The 25,695-nt window shown below is 29.7% G+C and overlaps 1 protein-coding gene across 1 annotated transcript; it reads left to right on the top strand.

Annotated features, from left to right (window-relative positions):
• Positions 1-397: 397 nt before the first annotated feature.
• On the top strand, positions 398-22,115 carry LOC136969615 (DNA ligase 1-like). Its single transcript, XM_067263856.1, has 11 exons — positions 398-601; positions 2,043-2,131; positions 7,826-7,956; positions 8,045-8,141; positions 8,404-8,477; positions 11,272-11,396; positions 20,154-21,045; positions 21,121-21,248; positions 21,320-21,468; positions 21,563-21,614; positions 21,764-22,115. The coding sequence occupies exons 1-11, from the start codon at positions 578-580 to the stop codon at positions 21,899-21,901; spliced, it is 1,899 nt and encodes a 632-aa protein (XP_067119957.1). The 5' UTR covers positions 398-577; the 3' UTR covers positions 21,902-22,115.
• Positions 22,116-25,695: the final 3,580 nt, after the last annotated feature.

The following is a 25,695-nucleotide window of genomic DNA, read 5'->3' as shown; positions in this document are numbered from 1 at the left end:
GACCCACAATAAAGCTGCAATACAGTGAGGGGCGGGACCCGAGATATCTGGATCGGACCACCCCGAAAAGTTTCTAGGGTTTTTTTGATCCGTTCGGATTCTTTCCCGGGTTCCGCTTAGTGGTAGGCTGACATCTTAACCGCTCGGCCACCCGGATTTGACGGACGAGTGGCCGAGCGGTAAAGTGTCAGCCTACCGCTCGGCCACCTCGGCCATCTCGGCCTATATATATATATATATAACGAAGAACTAAAATAATAATTAAAATAAATGCAGAAGTTGTAAGAAAATATTTAAAGAAAATAATATATTCTATATTTTTATTTATGAATATTAAAATGAAATCTTATAATTTTCTGCACAAACCTGGCAACACTTAAACCATAATAGAATTTGAAATTAGGCGGTTTGTTATGATGCTAACGAGCAAGAACGTGGGAACTGAGTCGGATTTCGATGCTTCTTTATTGTTTGAAGTCAGTTATTTAGTCAAATATATTAAGTAGCGGTGATTAATTAGTTTTCTATACGTTACAAAGACGTTTTGCTTAATACGAGTTCAAATTTTATTTGACTGATGCGACGAAAAAATGAATTAAAGGTAAACTTGAGTAAACAAACTCACAAGCAGTTTCTGCAATTATCAATTTGAAAGTAGTAAAAATATTAATAATGTTTATTTTCTATTGCTGTTATCTAGACACTACATTTGCCTAGCTACATACATTCAATATTAGTTTATACAATACAAAGTGGTTCAAAAGCCTGTGCATGTAGGCAAAAGGACGAATATTGAGACGTTCGGTCAGTGGTGTAACTACCAATGATTGGGCCTCCGTGCGACGTTTTGGAACGGGCTTTCTGTAATTTTTTCCACAGACTAATATGCATAAAATTGTAAAATGATTGGTTTTAAAAATAGTAAACTATGTGTACACTTAGTGCCATAAATAGTCTTTCGTGTGTTCTGTACAAAATTTTATTTTTGGCACTCCTTTTTTTGGAAAATAAAAATAAAAAACAAATATGATAGAAATAGTCAGTTAACTTTACCCAAAAATGTTACTGAATCCACCTTTGCGGTGGCAAAATTTAAAATGAAAATATAATAGATTATTTTGTTGATATACTCTTACATCCTGGGCCTGCATGAAAGCATTCCTTCCACTTGTGGCAAGTGTATGTAAACGTGTCTCATGTGCATATGCGTCACATTTATGTCCCTCTGGGTATGTGTTTTGTATGGAGACTTGAATCATTCACTATATTAGAAAAAATTCAGATTGATTTTGAACATCTTGGAAAAAGGATAGTGTTGTTATATCAAAATGAATTGACTTTTGAAAGCTTTGTAAATAGAAAAAGGTGATTATAAACATTAATCATTAATTAAAATTTTATATTAAAAATATATATTAAAATTATTCTCAATTCAAATTAAGTTTGTGAAAATAATAATTTTTATTGTTTCACAAGCTTAAGAGATTTTCTGATTTATTCAAAAACGATAGAAAATGGATTTCTAGATTGAAATATTTTTATTTGAACATTTTTATGTCAAACAATACATATTAGATTAAGTGTGTAGCCTCACTCAAAGTTATTTTGATTTCTTTTGATTTTATTACTACTTCTGTTTCCATTTCTTAAAATTGATATTCAAAGAAGAGTGTTGTTAATTTATGATAAAGTTTTTTTTTCTACTTTTTAAAAATATGTAGTTGTATTAGCAGAAAATAATCAAATTTTAACTCAAAGCATTTCTTGCAATAAGCTATTTTGGTATTCTCAACTTTATAACATTCAGTTAAAGGTAAATATTTGTATTTAAAATAATTTCAAATATTCCATCCATATATTGTCAGTATGCCATTAAAGGCTTGTAAATTTTACTTGTAGATCTATTGTTGATAGATACTTGAGATTTATTATTGATATTATCAATATAATAAATTATTTATATATTTTGAAGTATTTTATTTAGTTTTACAAAAAAATATGTTTAGAATATAACTAAATATTATTTTAAAATTTATTTACAGGCTAATAATAATAAAAAAGTTTGTCAGTTAACAAACTGGACTATTGTACTACTGAGAGATGGAGATGTAGCTATACAAGGATTGCATTGGTAATTTAAGTGGATTTTATATTTTCATTAAATTAATACTTTTCCATTTGATAAAAATTTTCTAAATAATATTTATGAAGCATTGCAGTTGAGTAAAAAAAAATACTTTTTTTAATCAAGTCATACATCTCATTTTTTCTACTAATGCATATAAAAATATTTTTATCTTGACATTGACTAATGCTTCACTTTTGACACTGACACAAAAAATGCCATATGTATTTACTCCAGCAACATTTAATAGAAATTACAAATGTTTTTGGCCACATTGAGAGACCTTCCTTAGGTTAAAAAGCTATTCCACAGATAGAATATTCAAAAATGGAGAAATATTCCAAACAGAATATGATTCAATTTGAAATTTCCATTATAAATTAACCAACACAACACATTATAAAATTTACATACGATAAATACAATGGATTAATATAAAATTTAAAATAAAAGTAAAAATATTAAAGATAATATAGGAAAACTGATGTCTCTTAGCGTTATGACACATTTTGAGAATCACAAGATAAAATATTGTGTGTTTTGAAAACTACACAATAAAATAAATGGTAAAAAACATTATTAATATTATTTTTGGTATTTTGTTTTTATTTTTAAAAGTTATATTACATACTTTGATTTATTTGTCATATAGAAACACTTATAAAAGAAATATTTTACTTTTTTTTATAATAGATTATTATTACAGATGACAAATAAATCAAAGCATGTAATATAACTTTTAAAAATAAAAATAAATACCAAAAGTAATGTATGAAGTTAAATGAATATAGTAGGCTTATGAATTAAGGATTCTGTACAATATTTCTATAGCTTCAACTATTCGTAACTTCTCTCTATCAAATATTTTTAAAAGTTATATTACACACACTGATTTATTTGTCATTTGTAAAGTTAATAATGTTTTTTATCATTTATTTTTATCATGTAGTTTTCAAAACTTGACATAAGACTAAGAGACATCAGTTTTCCTATGTTATCTTTAATATTTTTACTTTTATTTTAAATTTTATATTAATCCATTGTATTTATCATATGTAAATTTTATAATGTGTTGTGTTGGTTAATTTATAATGGAAATTTCAAATTGAATCATATTCTGTTTGGAATATTTTTCCATTTTTGAATATTCTATCTGTGGAATAGCTTTTTTACCTAAGGAAGGTCTCTCAATGTGGCCAAAAACATTTGTAATTTCTATTAAATGTTGCTGGAGTAAGTATGTAAGGTGTCATTGTGAATTGTTCTAGTGTATTGGTGAATTAGCTTTCACTTTTGTCAATATGAAAGTAATTTTAAGATAAACCAATAGTTTGGGGATAATTTCTGTTATGACATAATTATATTCATAATAGATTTCGAAAAATACAATATAATATAGAATTTAAATTTCATTCACTTAGTTAGGCCGCGACTTCATTAGCCGTAAAAGGGCCGTAAAACCCCTCGCCGTAAAAGCTTTAAATCACGTGACCATGATATTTTACGCCTGAGCAGGTCGTAAAACCAACGTAAAAGCGAGTTGAGCAGTGTTCAACTTTCGAAGTGAATACGACCTTAAACCGGTACCATCCACCAATCAGAAGTCAGTGAAATCTAGGTCATTGTGACACGGTGCGAAAATGGCGGAAAACGAGCTTTTGTGTATGTTCTCTCGTGGCTACTCTAGAAGATCTGGAAAGATTTATCGAAAACATCCGAAAGTATTCATGTATCTACGACAAGAGGTATCCCGATTATAATAATGGATGCCTAAAACCGCGATATGAACGGCCAAAGGAAAATCGTTCAATTTAGAGGAGTATATAATAAAAAAGCTAAGCTTATAAGTGCTGTCTATTATCTTAATAATATAATAATAAAAGTCAATATATGAAAATAAAGATATTACTTTTACTACATTTGTAATTATAGTACAGAGAAAACTCATAGAATGTAATTATTGTCTTTATATTGATATATCACGTATACACCGTAATAGTACTGTCGCCGTAAAAAGCTTCGCTAGCCGGACCTCCACCGCAATCCGAGTGCAAACGCAAATAGGTCACGTGATTAAAAGCTTTTATGGCGAGGGGTTTTACGGCCCTTTTACGGCTAGTGGAGTCGCGGCCATACTGTGGAGTTAAAATATTTATAAGTCCAGCTAATGATTTATAACATTATATAACAAGATAAATTGCATATAATTTCAGTTTGTTAGTTTTCAAATGAAAAAAAATGTATATATTGTATAATAGGGAAAATATATTCTTTAAAACTTTTCTACATTGAGATAAAATTTAGTTTACGTTTTTTTAAAAATTAGAAAACTTTTTAAAGTTAATAAAAATTAATAAAATGCTAGGTGTAATAAGTTGTAGATGCTATTTTTATAGAAACACTTATAAAAGAAATATTTTACTTTTTTATTTTTAATTGGAATTGTCTTACTTATTGTCACATATGACTATAGCATTTACTCAAGCAGAATTAGAAATATTGGTAAAAATGAAATGAATACCAAAATATTGCTGAGAGTTTAATGTGAAAAAAAAATCTTTTATTGAGATATATTTATGGGAAAAAATATTTTTTTCCTTTCCTTTTGTTATTTTCAAGTTACAGTGGAACCTCGCTTAACGAGCCTAATTCATTCCAGAGTCTTACTTGTAATGCGAAACACTCGTTAAGTGAAACAATTTTTGTTATAGAAATTAATGTAAAATACAATAATGCATTTCACGCCGAAAAATATATTCAAATATTTTATGTATAATGTTTATTCAAAGAAAGTTATACAATAAACATTGTTAAGGAGTGTGAATCATCATCTTTTCTTCTAGCACGGAATGAACCAACCTGAAATGTGAATTTGATTTGCAGAAAACCAAAAATATCAGATAATTTGTCTGATAAACACACCAACTGATATGCCAAATTCTTGGGCTATGTGAAGGCTATAATTAAATATTAGAAATTAATTAATTTGACTAGAGGTAGGCAGTGATGCTTTTATCTTGCATTAAATTTAATAATTATAAATAATAAATTTTTAATTTAGACATTTCTGGAATTTAATATGAGATGGAAGTATAACTGCCTACCTCTAATCAAATTAATTAATTTAAAATATGAAATTATAGCCTTTACATAGCCCAAGAATTTGGTACATCGTTTGGCGTGTTTTTTATATAACGGGCTATGGTTGTTGATGTTTATACATAATATGTGTTGGAAAAAATTTTGAAAAATGTGTGATCACAAGCGACACTAAGATGCTAGCTGAACGAGTGTTAGATGGAGCATGCACACAATCCGGACTTCCCCTCTCCTGGCCACTCATTATGCAAAAATTCGCTCGTTAAGCGAGTCATTTTTTCAAAATTTATTTTGCTCGTTAAGCGAGGTCCCACTGTACTTGTAATTTTTTTTTTTTTAATTGAAGCATTTGTAATGAACAGGTTTTTTTCTCTATGTTGTAAATATTATTCACTTAATTTTTTCCAGATTACCACTAGTATAAAATTGAACAATAATCAAACATTGTCTAACTTTGTTACTATTATGCACCCTTTGTCAGAAAAGTTCCAGGATAAAGCTCATAAAAAATAGAAAATTGCAATTACCAAGTAATGATCCTAGCTCCTGGCAAAGTAGTCCCCTCAGCTATCTATACACAATTGCTAATGTTTCTGGAGGTCTTGGAAGCAAGCAGAGAAAGCTTCAAGTGTGATGCTTGTTAGCTCATTTGTCACAGTTTGTTGGATATCTGTGATATCTTGACGAAACATTCCTTTCAGTTGCAACCCTTTGTCAGAAAAGTGTGATTTTTTCTTGTTTCCATGAGTGAAAAAGCAACTGATGTTTCGTTAAGATATTGCAGATATCCAACAAACTGTGACAAATGAGCTAACAAGCATCACACTTGAAGCTTTTTCTGCTTGCTTCCAAGACCTCTAGAAACATTGGCAATTGTGTAAAGTTGGCTGAGGGGACTACTTTGCCAGGAGCTAGGATCATTACTTGGTAACTGCAATTTTCTATTTTTTAAGAGCTTTGTCCTAGAACTTTTCTGACAAAGGGTGTCTATATATTTTTTATATTTAATAAAACACTATTGTATCATAAAACTTAATAAGCCACTTACAATGCCAAATATAAGGAAGAAAGTGTATTGTCTTTTGGCATTATATTTATTCATTTGTCGAATTAAATGCAAGTATAATAGAGACATTTTGAAATGTCGAAAGTACTTGCATTTAATTCAGCAAATAAATATAACACTGAAAGACAATACACTTTCTTCCTTACACTATTTTATCAATTACATTTCAGAAAATATAGATAGCTTTAGTTGTAGATATTGCAATCAGCACAAGATTGTAAATAAGTATTATAATGTATAAATAAAAGATAGAGAATCTGATTTATTGGAGGCTAGTTCACAAAATTATAAATAAAAACTGTTTTCAGACAAATACTGTTTTCAGGAGAAAATAAAATAAGGCTTTCAAATAGGATAATAAAGTCAAATTCTGACAATCTAACCAATTAATGCTACAGTTAATTGCGTAAGAGATTACTTGTTAAGAGAATCAAAATGATAAAAATAAACAGACTATATATTAATATTTCACAAACTGCAAAACTATCACAAACTTTTATAAAGAATATACAACAAATTAGATACTTACTGTCACAAAACATCATGTTTACTAACAAATAAGCATAAATCCAAAAATCAGTTCAAAAATCATACGAACACAGAAAAGTAACAAAATTACTGTACATCAAATTTCATAATACAGGACATTACTGGAAATATGTACTTTATATATATTAGAATTAAACCAGGGCCGGATTTACCAATCCAGGGGCCCTGGGCACAAATTCGGTGGGGGTCCCCCCTTTAAGAGTAGGCAAATTTGATGATTTAGAAAATTTACACAAAATACTGTACTTTCAATTAGATTTCAACTAGGAAGTTGTAAATTTCATTTAAAAATAAGGTTATTGTAAACATACTATATTTTATTGTGTAAAACTAATTATTTTAATTTAACTGAAAAATACCTATGTGAAATTTTTTCCCGAAATTTTCCGATGTTTCATAGGTTTTTTCCCGGGTTTGGTTTTCTCTGCCTGTTGCCCTCATGATTAGGCCACACTAGGCTGTCGCGGTAATAGAAAAAAAATTATGTTTAAACAATTTTTTTTTAGTTTTGTGGGGGCCCTGGGCACAGGCCCCAAATGCCCTTATGTAAATCCGGCCCTGAATTAAACATAAGATTGGCATTGTGTTCTTGAAGACTAAAAATTTAAAGTTTGCATGTAACATTAAATAATCTTACAACACACTTAAATGTTTTAGGTTGATTCTAATGTTTTGGAGCTGAAGCTGGCCCTTATGGAAGGCCAAAAAGCATTTCTCTAGTAAAAAATGAGTTTGGTTTCCTTTAAAAAAACTTTTTTTATTATATTTATTTGATAGCCAGACACGGTACCAAGTTTTACAAAAGTTTCTGATATTAAATTAATCAGTTATACCACTTGTAAATCATATTTTAAAAGTGTTTTTGTATTATATGTAAATGTATACTTGATATATTTTTTCTAAAAATGTTAATTGAATTGAATACAAAGAATTTTTAACTAAATTTGATAGTCATTATAAAAATTATATTTAAATATTAAAACTAGGCCTAAAAGTAATGGATCTACTTGGCAAAGCACAGCTATTATTTCAAGAACAACAAACAAAACACTTGAAACTGCAAACAGAGTTTATAAATTAAAAGGTCAAATAAATAAACAGTTAGCTTTAAGCAAAGGTATTTATTCTTTTCCATTTTTTTGTACTTTTAGAATAATTATTTTTATTACTTCAATGATTTAAATATTGGTAAATTTTATTTTTAGGTATTCCTCCAAAAATAATAGATGCATTTTGTGATGGATTTCCAACCAGTTGGAATGTTCTTATTAAAAATTTTTGGAATGTTTATACTACTACAAAGTAAGTAAAATAATGTTCAAATAAAAGAAGTTTTTGGCAAACATACAAGTTTTTCTTTTATAATTCATTTGACCAAATAAATTTGGACTTGTAAAATGTAAATCATATTAGTACATAAGTTTGTTTGACATTTAGTCTGTAAAAATTCAAGAAATTTATGTAACTTGTTTGATCATTATAAATGAATATTTATGAATTTCAATTTTCATATAAACAAACTATGTAAGTTTTTACAATAATTTTATATTGTTCAATATTTTAGGATTGACCCAAAAGATTATGACCCTTCTCAGCATACACAAAATGACCAAAATTACAAACCGTTAGACAGCAAAGGTACCAAAAACAAAATTTTTTACTTAGAATTTTAAAATAAATTTAAGTATTTTACATTATTTTAGTTGATTGATTAGATAAAATTAATTATACCAATTTAATCTCATTATTTAGATATTTTTTCTGTTAGCTGAAGCTCAATTATTTGTCTTATTACTTAGATAAAATTTTAATATAAATTAAATTTAAAAATGATTTCAGATTTTCCTTTGTTATCGCTATTGAGTTTACTTAAATAATACTAGAAAATTTTTGATTGTGAAAATTCAAGTTAGACAACTGTAAATAAACTCAATAAATTATATAGTTGTTCCTAACTATAAAAAATTTAGTCAAAACATTTAGTACTACATTCACTGCTCATTGTAGAAACTTTTTTTAAAATTTATTTACCTGGAAAAGTCTAAAGTTGATTATTTTTGATTAAGCATTGAATTTCCAAAATAAAAATGAAAACCAAGTTTACAGTAACTGTAAGTAGAGTAGGGATATATCTTTGATAATAGTGAAAACATCTGTTGTTTATTTTATTTTTAATTGAAAATATATTATTAACAAAATGAAATACAAGGCATGATCTGGAAGTTTTCAGAGATAATGTTTAATGCAGAGGTGGGCAAGCAAGAGTTCAGTGGGAGCCGAAATGTAGGTTTTGCAAAATGCATGGGAGCTGCAGTTCTGTATTGTTGTGGCGGTTAGTATGGTAAGGCAGGGAAGGATGGGTGCCCCCCATCCAGGTTGAGAACTTGTTTTAAAAGAATAGATTTGAAATATCAATTTAATTTATTGCACCAACTTGGAAATAAATTACTAAATATTACATATATATAATTACATATTTTCACAAAATTGTGGAAATAAAATTGTAAAAATAATAATAATAATAAAATAAGCAGAAATTAACACTTTCAGCAAAAAGAGTTGCATTTGCCCATGTCTGGTTTAATGTCTTGAATATTTCATACATCCAGAAATAATTATCATTATGACTTCTATGCTGAAGGTGACAATTAAATAGATTGCCCTAACCTTGTACTTGTACTACTAACTTCTTCATTCTGGTAGTTTTTTCTGAATCTTTCAGATCTGAACAAAGCTTTTTCTAGACTGTCTGTTGTCAATGACTCTCAAGCTTTGGGTAACACGTAGCAGCAGTTCTTCAGATTAAACTTTTTAGAAAAAGTAACAGCTTTATCATTTTCTGACAAGAGTAAACAACATAGAATTTTTAAAAAATAATGAACAAACAAACAAATTTGGGTCTATTTAAATCTTTATCTTTTTTTTAAATTTTAGCCAGAGAGAGATGGTTAACAACTTGAAGATAAAATACAATTCTTCATTAAAAATGATCGATGTTAAAGGCACATACTTTATACATTTGACGCTAATCTTTTCTTGTAGGATCTGATACCAAACAGAATGTTTCCTGTGCATTCTCTTCAGCTTCTCAATGATGTCTTGATTCATTGGTTGAGCTAATGCTGTAACATTTGATGGAAGATAAATCACTTCAAAGTCATTGTCAATTGTATTTAGCATATCATCCATAAACAGAGCAACATCTTTGCATTCATGATGCCTTTTAATGCTTGGTATAAAATCTTTAGTATACCATTCACAAAATAGATTGAGATTACCCATGCATTTTTTTTTTTTTTTGTCTTATAAACAGTAGTTATGCAGGCAACATTTTTGAAACAATGAGGTTTTTTTTTAGACTTTTTAATCACTATCAATGGCAAATGCATGAGTGGTATTCATGCATTGCCAGCAGTGCAGTGCATGAGTACCACTGGCATTTGTACAAATCAATGCAATGATTTGTTCTTTGCTAACTTCAGAACCAGAAGCTGCAGATTCCTGTTGTGAAGTCAGTGATTTTCAGGCAATACTTTTCAGTTTATCTTTGTTTCATCTGTGTTGTAGACATTGAATATACCTTACCTTCCTTTGAGTTTCATGAACTTTCATTAAATTGCAGGTCAATAACCTTCAATGTGAAGTTCTGTTATGCTGTGTCATGACTTGAGGTTTCTAGGCCAACCATTGTTGACTTTGAAATCAGGAAAGTCTTTAAGTGTAGTATCTTTTCATGTAACAAAGAGCTTGATATTGGTTTCCCTTTGTTTATTCTTTGAATGAACCACAAATGAAGCAATTAAATGTCACATTATTTTCATCTTTTATCGTTTTTTCTTTTCTTAAATCCATTATTAGAGTCAAGCCTGGCAGCAATTTCCAAGATGGTTGTTGGTTGGCTTTTATGCTTGATATTGTTGCTTTTCCTATGTTGTAGCTTCTAGCTAAAGAAACTCCTTTCCTTGTCTAAGTAGTTGATGATCTATAGTTTTGATTTTTTTGTCAGCACATTTATTTGCTTTTAGGTGACAACACCATGTGAGCACCTTTAAAAACTGACTGCCATAATGCTCACAATCAACACACAAAAGCAGTGTACAATACCTGTAAAGATTTTTGAGTATATGTTTACTTTCTATGACCTTTAAGTGTCTTCTCTGCTGGAAGTCTCTTTGGACAGTGTGGTTGCCTTTTTATATTCCTTGCATGTTTTGTATAGCGATTTCTTCTTTGCTTAGCAACCATCTGTTTATGGATGATTAACTCTTTTGTTTTGCACCTTTTCATCCTGTAGGAGAAAAAATGGCTTGGTTTGAATGATTAGCATTCAGATAATTGGAGTTCTACTATGTATGATTTAAATGGAATTTATCATTATCATATTTTTAAAATATTCAATTTCTTTTGATATTTAAAATTTTTATCTTTACAGAAACTAAGAAGAAAATTCAAAAACAAAATACACAAAATAAGAAATGTGAAGTAGATGTATTAGTGACTAGTTTGTTATCAAATTCAAGAAGTTTGTCTATTTATTGTCCTCCAGAAACACAATCAGTAATTAAATTATATTATATTTAATAAACAGCCTTACATTAAGAAATTTATTTATGTGAATTTAACATGTTTTGATACATTTTTTCTAGCTCAACATCAAAAATATATCATTCATTTAAAATATAATAATACTGCTGAAAGTGGAGTCAAATTTTGTTGAATATTATTACAGTAAAACCTTGATTTAACAGACTAATCCATTAAAGTCAAAAATCCATTATATTAATAAATTAGGTTTTCTAAATGAGTGTGTTAAAAAATGACTAGTTATTAGTTTATCTGTGTTTACTCTTGTAGCTGTATTTATATAGTTTGCCATAGTTCTGATACTGTAATAAATAAACATACAATCTAAATTGAAATAAACAAACATTTTTTGAAAAATACACTTTAATTGCATTTAATTGAGAGTGGTGACTATTGTATTTAAAAGAAATAACCTATTAATTTAATTACATATAAAAAGAATTTTAAAATTAATAGGGTATTAATTTTCACATATGACATAGACCAGAAATTTTGTCTGTTAAATCCAAAGTCCATTAAATCAAGGTTTTACTATATATATATAAATTATAATTAAAAATATAGGAATTAAACTACAGTGAGTGATTGGATAACAAACACTTTCGCAAAAGATTTTTATGTTCGGACAACAAACACCTCACAGAACAAACACAAGAAGAAGCGACATAAAATAATGAATACCAATTGGTCTTCCCTTGTCTTTAGGCAACAATTCAAAACTTTTTGGAGCATGGGAGACTTCAACATCAACACTCAACCTGGTATATACTGATTGGATAGTATTCTTCTGAACTTTGAAACTCTCCCTTGTAATTCCAGCCTTTTATTTTTCTGACAGAAACAATTCTTTTATAGTATTGGACTGTTGGGCGAGACTGTTGGGCCAGCACTCGTTTTGCGTCGGTTTTTATTTTCAAAAGGTGAGAGTATAATAGCAAAGGTAGAGAGTGGGCAGAAGATGTCTGATGTTGCTGGGCAATATGGCTCAAACAGATCTACAATAGGCCGCAGTTCAATCTTATCTAAGAAAGATACAGTATAATCAAGAAGTCTCAAGCAGCTAAAGGAGTAACAAAAATCACATCTGAGAAATAAAGAACATTGAAGAGCTCATAATGGAACCTGAAACGGATCTGACGACAGAAGAATGCCAAGAATTCTTGAATGAAGAACATCAAGAAACTCTGTGAGATATGTTTTCTTCTGAAAAATGGATTAATGCCGATATCTGCTATAAAGATCTTTTGAAGAAGTGGGAGGATGTCAGAACAACAGTCTTAGAATGGCATCCAAAACAGGTTGAGGTTAATAGGCTTGGGGATCTCTACAATTTCAATGCTATTATTAATTACTTCTGAAAACTCCTGAAGAAGAGATAAAAGCAATTGATATTAGACAGGTTCTTTAACCCCAAACAAACGGAAAAAAACATGACTAATAAAAACGCAGGACTGTGTATATATGTATTTTTATTATTACATATAAATAAATGTAGTAATAAAGTATATATTTTTATTTTTTGGGGTCACCAGAACAAATTAATCAAATTCCCATAAAAACCTATAGTAAATCAATAATCAGTTAACAAACAATTTGGATAGCAAACAAAGTCTTGGGACGAATTATGTTCGTTAACTGATCACCCACTGTAATTATTTGTTTAGTTATTAAATAAAATATTCTAATGATATATTAATTTTTAAAAAATTTTAATTATTATATTTTACATATAAAAAGCATTTTAAAATTAATGTCTCTAATACATAAATATAACATTGTTTGTTTTTTTCTTAGTGCCTAAGGCACTAAGAGGACTTTTTACCTCAGTTTGAATGATGCAATTGGCTAAATTGTTGAGTAATGCAAAGGATGGGGATTTTCCCCTGTACTTAAGCTTTATTTTACTTTCTTCAAATAGAAACAAAATATTCCTTAATAAGTCAATTTATTTTTACAATAATTAAGCAAAAAGTCTTTTTTTAATATATCAAAGATAGAAAATTTACAAGAAAAGATCAATCAGAAATGGAGCTCAGATGTCCACTTCAGGCCAACAGTACAGATATCTTAAAAAATAATCCAGCAGTTTAAGCTTAAGTTTGGCTAACAATTTGGGTTTTGATTATATTGCACATTCCAGATGATCATAATTAAAATACCTCTATTCCAACACTTTCTAATGTGATATTTAGTAGTCCAACTGCAACCAAATCTTGTATGGTGATTTCTCAAGACATGCAGAAGACATTTCAAAAAAAAAAAAAAAAGAAATCAGTACCCACTGTAATTACCACTGGAACTTTTGGTATTGCAAGCAACAAACATTCTATTTGTACAAGACAATCATGCTACAGAGACTTTAGTGATGCAGAGGATACTGCTCAATATTGTCCCCATTCTAAAGATGAGAACAATGAAGACAATGAATGGTGTGTTCAACAGCTGACCATAATTGATTTTCTGTGATGATTCTCATATACAGTGTGATACTGTCTTTCAAGGATGCCAAATTTGCAACATGTTATTGATAAAGCACACTTTTTAAATGTTCAAAAATCACACAGATTAAGATCTGGAGAATGAAGTGGCTAGAAAGTAGAAAACACACAACTAATCATACTGTTGTTGGTGAAATGTTGTCACAGAAACTGCTGTACGCATCATCAGATGTGTGGAGGCACTCCACCTTGTATGAAAATAGTTGACTCAAGATGGGGTTGCCATAGATTCAAAACTAGAAATAGACACATTGTGAGGTAGCATTATGGTAAATTTAATGGACTTGCCAGTATTAGGCAGGCAGTAGCTACTCTGGAAAATAAGTGAATAATTCTAGTTAAATTAATTTTATTGAATTATCAACACACTTCTGTTTTTGTTATCCCACATGATACTGCTTGTGACTGTCGCACGTGCCACATGATGCAAGGGTAAATGGTGCATGCATAATGCTGGTTTCAGTACTTACAGGAGCACAGGTTTTATCTGTTTGCTCCAGTATGGACTCTTAGGAAAAGTGTTTCTTTTTGAGGATTTAACAAAAAAGAGGTCATATTTGAAAAGTAAAAAAAAACAAAATGGTGAATTAGAAAAAAGGAGTAGTAGTTCTGAAATGGATAACAAAACAGATTCACTGATCTCTGCTTTGTGATCCATGCTATTAATTTTTCCTTAAGGTCAGGTGTGTAAATACATGGTAAAACAAAACAGACAAATTAACTTCTACTGTTATCCATTTGGTTAATTTTTTCTTTAAGTCTAGCATCTGAATAGATAGGATTTAAAAAAAAACAAACTTAATGTCTATTTTGTTGGGCTACAATTTTCAAATTGCAGACCTATACATTTCCACTGTGTCTGTCATTCATTAGTCTCAAACAGAGTTAGATGAAAATTGAGACCAGATATGGAAAGCTTAGGAACCAAAGATTCTGATTAATTATATACAAACTACCAATCTGGACCAGAAGTCATGTAATTTCAATTCAAAATTTTCTTAAGAACAGAGTTAATGACCAGCATGACTCGATTGTTATCAAGAGAAGTATGATGTACAGGGGTAAGACACTACTAAAATCGAGACCAGATATAAAAAGCTTAGGGGAAAGAGATCCTGATTAATTATATATGAACTTCTAGTCTGGACCGGAAATTACTTCTTTTTTATAAATTAAAAGATGATTAAGAATTGTGGCCTGGCATTCCATAATAAATAATTGCTTGTTAATGTTAGCTTTTAGGACTAGTGTATAAATAGATGGGATATCTATTTACAGAGTCCATACAAACCTGGAAAATCAGGGAATAATATTTTTATCAGAAAAAGTCAGGGAAACTGCAAATACCACAGAATCCACATATCGCTCTCGCTTCTTTTTGATCTGAATATGTCTTTAAATTCAGGTCAGTTTTGGGGGTCTACGAAAACTGGAGCAACCAAAAAAAATTGGCAAGATTTGTCACGCTTATATCTCGTAAACTATAAATGATTATCTAACAATTTAAATTTTGTTGGATAGAAAGCTTATGTCCAAATTTAAAATGGTGGGTAGTGGGGGAGTGTGGGGAGGGGTAGTAGTTGCACATGAACACTGAAAATGGCAATGTTGTGCAGTGAAATTTTGGATTGTGAAGAGATAGGATGTTGGAATTTGTGTTGATTTGTAGACAATGATAGGATCTACAATATTATTTAACAATAATAACCAATAAAATAGAATTTGTAAAGTTATAAGCTGATAAATGTGTGAATTGAAGAAAATGTTCATAATGTTGAAGAAATTGCAAAAGAAATATGAACAGAAATGTAAGGCACATATTTCATTCGAAAGAAAAATTTAAAAAAGAATCAGAAAAGCCCAAAATTACTAATGCCAACTTCCTTAGTACCATTGCAGTTATACAGTTTTAATGAAACAAACCAAAAAACTATGTTATGGCAAAATTATGTTTTTTTTATGTTTTAAGACTTATTCTAATTATTATAAATAAATTTTGATTTCAATTAAATTGTTCCATTCTTAATATAATTTTGTCTTGATAGATTTGCAAAATCGTACACTGAGATTGACCGATAGGTAGATTGACTTGTGATAAACACTAAGACTTTATTCTTTTACATCTTATCTTTCCTCTAATAATACAAAGATGGATTCATGCCTTAAATGATTGCAATTATGTCCCATACAAAGAATCATCCCAATTTTTTTGACCTGCACAACATCTGGTTAATTTAAATAAAATCATGAAATTTTTCATGTGACATAGAAATGATGTAGTTACGTAACTAATTTTACACAAAGTTTTTTGTAAGTAAATAAAGTGTTTTTTAATAAAAAATTTATATAATTGTATACAAAATGGGCTTAAATACACTTGACCAAATATTACATAATGGAAAGGGGAAATGCAGAGACCCTAATAGGTCAGGAAATAATGTCATAATTGGTCAGGGAATCGCAGATGGAATTACCTGTACGGACCCTGTATTTATATGCTAGACCTACAGGAAAATTTTCCAAAATGAATAGGAAAATAAATGTTAATAAGCTGTTTTGTTATCCATTTTGATAATTTTTCTAAAGTTTATTACTTCAAGTTTATGTTTTTCTCCTTTTGTTCAAAATACACCCAAAAAATCCAAGCCTCTTTTTTTTCATTAAATCCCAAAAAGAAACTCCCTTTTTCCAATAGTTCATACTGGAACAAACAATTTAAATGCCTTTGCTTCCATAACCACATACATTCAACTCACCTTAAAGTGAACACCAATAAAGCAAATTTTACCATCATCCTGGCAAAATGCCTTTGTCACAATGTTAATTTTCACACAGTAAAGCACAAAAATTTTACCAGAATTCATTAAACTGAACTGTAAATTATCTCCACAACCCTCATGAAATAATCCTGTTACTAATTATGGTTGCTTTTCACACTTTTTGGCATGAACAATAAAAAGTGGTACTGTTATAATAAATGTTTTTTTGAATAGAATAGATTTCTCCTCCTAGTAAACGATCACTGGTTTGACCTCCAATTGTAGAGCAATTTGCACATTGGTTTTAGCAGACCATTCTACTGTACTCAGAAAATAGGGGCTAAAGTTTAAGGATGCCTGCCTCTTTAAATGGATATGGTCCCATGCAAACACATGCTAATTTGCATATCATGGAGTGCATAATGATAATGCTAGGTTTGGCTGCTTTATTCCAAATTTGGCTTCTTTTATACTCATTTAGTGCCAAAGATATTTTCGACTTTTTCAGACAATCTTAGACAGAAAAGAATTGTACAAATTTCTTTTAGCTTTGTTTTGTTTAACCACTCTGATATACTGCTCCACACTTAAATGGTGAATATCATCTCCTCAATTTGTTTAATTTAAAAAATTATTTAGAGTTTGTTTTTGTTAATAAATTTAATTTTATTTAACTTTATTTAGTAAATTAATTTAAAATACTGTATTATATTTTAGTGATTTCAACTGCCTGTTAAGCCTTAACTCTGTAAATTATACAAACTTGACCCTGACTCTGAAAATCATTAATTTTTGATAAAGTGAACTAACTACTGTTTCCCTAGCAATTCATATTAATGTGAATTGACTTTATAAACAATGGCCATTTGCTCTTGCATTGCACATGGATAGCAAAACAGAAGAGTGCTGAATTATCAATTATTGAACATTGTTTATTATTTGTTGAACAGTTATTTGAATTATATATTTCAACTAAGTTTTTGTTATAAAATCCGGTTGCTCCTGTTGTAGACATGGCTAAGTCCATGTTAGACATTATTAAAAATAAAAATCCTTTTAGTGCCAACTGAGTGGAAAAAGTAAAAAGAAAAAAGCTAGACTATGGCCAGATGTAATCTTTGATCTTTGATCTTTAAAATGATTGTTGCACAAAACCATTGATTCATTGATAGTTTGGAAGCCATCGTACAGCCTTACACAGGGCCAACAGAACATGATGCATGTCACAAATTACTAAAGGTGTATGCATATGAGGTTAGCTGGGGTATGTATGCTGACATCTGCAAGCCTTATTTGACTGTTTTGAATACAAATTGGAATAAAGCCTGACTTTATTATGCCAGTTAAAGCCAGTTATCAGCATTTTGACTTGTTTAATTCTACTCTGGAGTTGATGCAAGATGAAAATAGTACAAATTGCAATATTTTTGGATAGAAATGAACAAATTCGTACATTCCAGGAAAAATTTTCCGATTGGGACAAAGTGTTCCAAATTGGACAATCCTGAAAAGTCAGACATGTGACATTGCTAACTCAAGGCATTGTTACTGTTGCAGTTGAAGTATTACAAAAGTAATACTTCAACTGCTACAATAACAATGTAATTAGTTAAATATAATTGCAGAAAAGTAGCTCAATGTAATCCAGTGGTTGGTATTACAAAAGTGTTGCGCTTTTGATATCTCTTGATCATCACAGATGATCATGTCACAGGCCCATTGGGACTAGTTTCTTTGGAAAGAATGTCCAAAGGTAAATGTGGTTGTTAACCCATACTGGACTAATGTTAGATGAGTACAGAGGAATTGTTGGGAAATGAGAATTTTCTATGGCCCAAATGTCAGTTATATAGCTAATAAGAATGACATTGAATAGTTGTGACCACTTTTATATCCAGAACTTGGCTTTACTATGTGTGCTTATGCAAAGGAAGCTGCTTTTTGATTGCAGTGACAAAAGTGTCATAGTGGTGAGTTTTAGCACAAAGTATTTTTTACAGAAATGTTTCACATCCTGAAATGTTACCATACCAGATTTGGTTTAATTTGGATTAAATATTTAGAGGTGTCTATAAAGATATTTAGCAATTTGGATTGCTAAATATCTTTATAGACAGCATTGAATAGGAATACTTTAATTACAGTCATCTGGTATATGTATATTCCTGAAATTTCTGTGGGACCATAAACGATTGCCTATGTTATCACTGGATGTATATTACATGCCATTATCAAGCTAAAACAAAATGGAAAAAGAGAATCTTTGGATCAGTGAAACTTTTATGAAGAATTTTCTTTATCCTTAACAGAGATTTTCTTGCTTTGGCCACTTCTTTTTACCCAAGTTTATGATGGGTGCTGAAAACAAGGCATTCTCATATAGCAAGATTATTGACCCAGAAGCACACAAGAATTTTTAGATCTTCACAAACTAGCCAGAAACTAATATAAATTCACAAAGTAAAATACAATGTTCTTCATATTTTACTTTAATCAGGTTATATGATATTCATATTGCTTTTTCAGTTGAGCAGAATGTGAGTAACAAAATATTGCACAAGATTTTGTTCTGGAATTTTTCCTATTTAAATTACTTAACTATGAAAGTGCATAGAAAAATTTAAAATATTTCTACCAATGTGAGAAGGTTGTGTGTGATTAAAAATTGATTGTTTTTGCATTCAAGCATGACTGAATTAGCAAAGATCAGGTTTTAATTGGCAGACTCAAAAACAATGTAGACCTGTATTGTTAGTGTATTCTTTAGAATATGTAATAAGTGCTTTATTTTGAAAATATGAAGTTTTAATTAATAATGATAATACACTCAAACCTGTTTTTGTGCGATTTTTTTATACGTGCAATGTGTTTTGTGCAATTATTTTTGTGCAGTATACCAATTTGATTGAAATTCATATACCGTACACAAAAATCGCACAAATAAAAAATCGCACAAAAATAGACCGCACAAAAACAGGTTTGAGTGTATAAAACTAGTGGTGGAAACTTGGCTTTCATTAATGCATTTTGCTAATAACAGAAATATTTAAATTTCAAAATATGTGGAATCCTGACATTGTAAACAAATCTATAATTTAACATGAAACATTATAATAATCTTATATAATTAAGTACTTTTGCTGACTTTATTTAGGGTTTCATTACTATATTACAGACATTCTGTTCAAATATCTGTAACTGATGAAGCTGTAAATAAAGTGGGCAAAAATGCATTTAATTAATATAAAAAGCTGATAATGTTTTTGTGTTACACAGATTTAAATTGCTATATAGAAGAAAACACTTTGAGTTATGTCACTATAAGTTTCTTTACTACAACTACAAATCTCTTTCTTTTTATAGCAGAATGTTAAAAATTTTTTTCAATAATGAAGATAGATGGATAATATTTTTTTAAAAAAGAAAAAAAAATTTGTAGATTTAAATAAAATTATATTTATGTATATTTACAGAAAAAAGATGTTACCAGAAAGAATATGAAGCAACCAGCAGAATCTGCTTTAAAAGTTAAAACTAACTTAAATATTATAACAGAACAAGAAAATGTAAAAAAACATATAAATACAGAAAATCAGACTCCATCAGTCAAGGATGATATCTTTTTAAAGCCAAAAGATCCTGTTTCAAAAAAACTAAACAGTAAAGGAAAAATGACTACATCTGAATCAATGAATTTAAAAGAAAATGTTTCTTCAAAAATGCAGTTAAGAAATAGAAAACCTGCAAAAGACAACACTGTACAGTCCATTAATGAAAAGAAAGTCCAAAAAGAAATAGAGAAAAAAGAATCTGGAGTAAAGAAACAAAACAGAAAACCAACAACAGTTAGTAATGTTCAGTCTACTGTTTCTCATGAACAGAAAATAGAAAATGTTGCTGATAAAAAACAAAATACAGATTGTGTTCAAGCTTCTCCAAAGAGAAGAGTATTAAGGAATCGTACACAAATGCCTAACTATTGTGAATTAAATGATAAAGAATTTAATAAAAGAATAAAAATAAGAGTGCAGAATTCTAATAAAATAATAAATAATAACCAGGATTCAGAAAGAACCCAAGAGAAAGCTAAAGAAATAAAATCCAAAGAAAATGAAAAAGCAACAAAGAATGTTCGAGGAAAAAAACTTAAAACAAATAAAACTAAAGATGTCAATACTACAACTGATCCACAAAATATTGTAATAGAAAATAACTTATCTAATAAATCAGCAGAAAACCATAAAAAAGAAGTTAAACCATCAAAATCAAATAAAACGAAAACTGCTGTTAAAAAGACAAACAAGTGTGATGAAAATAATATTCAAAATGAATGTAATAACGAAGAGCAAACTGATAAACCTCTTGGTAAATATCATTATGTATTACTAATAGCATTTTATTTCCTATATCAAATCTAATTTAGGATATAAATATTTTTAGAAAAATTAACAGCAAAAAAGGGAACCAAGAAGCGTAAACAGCAATTGATAAATTTAATGGGACAGATAAATGAGGGATATGAGGATGATCTTTTTGAATCGACTCCATTTAAAAAACAATGCAATATAGTAAATATATTATTATTTTATTTATAAAACTTATCCTGCACTTCATATTTTAAAATATATATTACTTTCAGCTTTCAGACGATTTTCTAGAAATAAATATAAATGAAAATCAGCATATTCAAACACCAGTATTAATGAAACCTATTTGTGAACCTGTATCTGCTAGGAAAACACCAACATTTAATACAGGTATTAGTCCTGGAACTCTCTTAGCTCAAAGGTATGTTTTCTTGCTATAATCTAAAAAATTTCTGATATTTAGTATTGCATGCTGTTATTTTATTTATTACATTTTTATAATATTAAATATTCAGAGGTGATGCAAAGATCATTTGGAAAAAATCTGGTAAAAGTCTAAAAGCAAAGGTGGGCATAATTTTAACTATTTTTTAAAATTATAATTATTTTAATTATTTTCCAAGAATTTGTGTTTAATGCATTCTTTTTTATTTAGCAATAAAATGATAATTTTTTTGGTGTGTGAATTTTAATTTTTAATAATCTGATTTTTTAAGAATGACAAAGAGAAGGAAGTTAAAAAGAAAACCAAATCATCTAAACTACAGAAAGACTTAAAGGATATATTTGCTACCGAGAAACATGAATCTGGTGGAGAATCAGATGATGATGACTATTTCTCAGAAGAAGATTGATCTACGCTATAGACAATGATCAGTTTTGATTACATTTATTTCTATTGTGATCTGTTTATATTTCTTATGTTTAGAAATAGAGATGCTAGTTACATTTTTTTGTTATTCTGTTGCATTTTATGTTTTTTATGACAAAAATATTTTTGAATTAACTCTCATACACACGCGCACAGACTATTTATAGATTAAATGTGAATTAAATATAAAAAATAATTCAGAACTAACAAAAATGATTATTTTTTGTAATTGAAAATATGTGTACACACAATTATATATTTATGAATTTATATAGAATTAAAAATTCAATAAATGTTTTTTATTTATTTTTATACTGGCGGACCTAGCTATGCATTACTGTGGCTCAAAATGTATCTATTATAAATGTATAACACTTTCCCCACGGGGATTTCGAAAAATCCCTTCTTAGTGTACATTCTCTTGACGTATCCTATTACAATGCAATCAAAAACACAAAAAACCACATGTAAAATAGTATAACAGAAGCCGAGTTCTTCACGGTAAGCCTTAATCCTGTCCCTCTCCTCCCGGTGGGGGGGGAAATTTCAACATGTATATTATATAAAAACATGTGCGTATTCAAAATGGCCAATTATTTTTGAACTTTAACCATAAACCTTACAGAATCTACAAAATTTAATATTTGAAAATGAAAATAAAAATACAATACTTTTTTTGATACTCCATTTTTGGGCCCTGTACCTGTGAACCTGTTGCAACTGCTTAGTTATGGTACTGCTCAAATATATTGCTATAACATTAAATTTACTCCTAAAATTTATATACACCTTTTTTATTTTTATTTTTAATTGGGGTGATTGTTTTGTCTCGTGGATGGCCTTGCTGCCTTGTCTTAATTTTTTTTTAATGAATAAATATTTAACGAAAATACACCTGAACTTTATCGAAGATGACTGATATAGATAATTGTGCTATATTTAGTACAGTTTAATAAATTATGAGAAAACTTCACTGATGTTGATTCAAAGTGAAAGTTTCAGTGTTTGACTGACATCAATTTCTATTATCATGATTACATATTAATTAAAAGGATGGTTAGAGAGAGTCGTGTGTTAAAGATAATCAAAATTACTAATAGATAGGTAAAACTTTTTGTTAGATATTGATCTTGTTGACAATTTAATTTTAAAATATTTGAAATTTATTGATTTTGAATATTGTGTGAACAACAATATAAAATGTACTCCATAGTCTACCAGTGGCCAAGCAATAAAACCATTGAACACTGGTAAACTCCATGCGGCTAGCCTATTGGTTGCAAGTTTGCACCTGACCAACAGACTGATCATGTGGAGTCTTCTACGTGTGTAATACATAAATAAGGGCCAGTTTCTCATAGAAAGTCCCACCAGTGTCACATTGCCTTGTCAAACCAATTTAATTCATAATCCCATATTTAGCAACAATTTAACTTAGGTGTGTAGTGCCAAGTATTTGTGCCTGCAAACACTGCTCGTGAAATAAACTTCAGTTTTTCCTTTAAGATGGAATATAATAGAAGACGGCAGATCTCTTACTGTAATGAAGTACTGTATAACCATGGATTTTTACATGTGAAAGTTTCATCTATTTAAAAATTAATAAGAGGAGAAAACTGTACAGTACATAGTGTTTGAATGTTAAATCCAATTATTTAACTGGCATATTCAATTATTTCTTCTGCCTCCTGTAAAAATCGGCAGTATAAGATTTAACAGGACAAACAAGACATGGAGCTATAATACTGGAGCGGAGCCCCTGAGAATCAAGTAAAGTTGATATATGTGCACACAGAACAAAAGTTGTTTTGAGCACAGAAGAGAAACAATAAGTTTGTCACTTATTGTTTCTCTTCAATCATCAAGTTATTTAATGAAGCATTTCTGCTTTTTATTTATTAAGGTTTTTTGTTTTTTTGTTTTTGATTAACTTGAAAGCTTTTGGGTATTACTCACCTCTATGTGTATTAGAAAAGCTTTAAAATTAACAATAGAAAATGAAATTTATAGTTAATAAGCAAGGCACGTTTTAAACTTCTTTTATTTAATGTACGCAACACTATTTGTAATAACAGCCTGATGGCCAAGCGGTCAAGTTGGCAGCCTGCCACTCTGGAGGATTTGGGTTCGAATCCAGGCGAGTCAATAAATCCCCAGGATTATTTCAGGGATGGTCCATCTGGATATGTCGGCTCCATCCCACACCACCCAGCTGCCCATTCACCAAACCCATAATGGGTTTGCTAAAAGAGGCCCTCAGTGCCCACAGGGTGTAAGAAGTTTAAAAAAAACACTACTTGTAACCCAAATAAAACGTACCTTTTTTTTGCTACAGTATGTCGTCGGTCATTTTTTCTTTTTTTATTATTATTGTCCTGCGTCGAATAAAAGATTTATCAAGATTGGCTAAGTAGAAATTGAGAAAAGTGAGATTGAAGGTTTCCCTGGAAGTGAGATATAAATGGATGAAACATGAACTACAGTTCCTATATAAACCAAACTGAATGTTTTCTTTATCTTTACCTTCTCTTTTTCAATGTCAGGTTCAAAAGAAAAACAAACTTTATTTTTCTCAGAATATGGCAATTTGTTCTACAGTGAAGCCATTTTCTGGCTTCAAGTGTGCTGCCTGTAACAACAGAGCTTAAGGCCAGATGGCTGAGCAGTCAAGGTGGCAGCTTACTGCTCTGGGGGACCTGGGTTCGAATCCTGACTGGTCGAAAAATCCCCAGAAATTTTTCGAGAGTGGTCCGTCTGTGTATGTTGGCTGCCCCATTGTGGGCCTGGCCGAACCCATAATGGGCTTGCTAAGGGAGGCCCTCCTAATGCCCACAGGGTGGAAAGGGTTTTAAAAAAAAGTAGCAACAGAGTGCTGCTGCTCCATGGAACAAGAAACAAGGGACTGTTATTCGACATTTTTTACTGAAGAACAAATTTCATATTTTAGTGAATGTTTTTTAGAAATTTTTCCAATTTTCAGTTTTTATTACAAATTGTAACAAAATATTATCGTATTTTGCGGCATATAAGACACCCTCATTAAATGTAGAATGTTTAGGAAAATAAGTACTGTATTTAGCGTATTCCGGCCACCCTGCGCCTTTGATATTCGAGTCCCCCCTTTTTTACTGTACAGTACTACGGTTTTAAAAACCGTAAAATTAGAATGCATACTTTTATTTATCATGGAAAAGGAAAGTTTAAAAGAAGTTAGTTACGATTAAAATATTTTATATGAATACATGTTAAAGCTGCTTAGCCAAAGCAAAAAATAAATAAAAAATAGGTTTAATTAAACAATTATATTGTTATTCAAGAGTTGGGCTAGATATAGGTTATCTATAACCTAATGCAGGCTGTTTTGGGGAATTCCTTTGTCTGCAGCAGCGGTTTCCAACCTTTTTTGACCAGGGACCACTTTGATTTCATTGTAGTTAGCAGGGACCACAAGGTTTAAGAAAAATAAATTGTGCCAATCTAAAAAACTTTAATCAAAACTTTTAACATAAATAATCGTTAAACTCAAGAGTAACATGCTTAACAGTACTATTATAATAGAAAATATAACATTTTTAGTAAAAATTAAGTTCAGTTTATATCAATGTGGGAGTAATTCGCTTGTGCCAGTAAATATAGGTGGTGTATGAGTCGACCAAAATGGCTGCCACAAAGGGTATAACGTGCTTGACAACGTACGAGAGTTACTTGTGTGTTGTCTTTTTAATAACTTTTCTCTCTGTAGTCAAAACGTTTTATTCGCATTTGTATCCGACATTA

This window comes from Centruroides vittatus, unplaced genomic scaffold, assembly GCF_030686945.1.
Source record: "Centruroides vittatus isolate TY-2023 unplaced genomic scaffold, ASM3068694v2 contig_18, whole genome shotgun sequence".
NCBI classification, from domain to species: domain Eukaryota; kingdom Metazoa; phylum Arthropoda; class Arachnida; order Scorpiones; family Buthidae; genus Centruroides; species Centruroides vittatus.
This window is presented reverse-complemented; position numbering and strand designations above follow the sequence as displayed.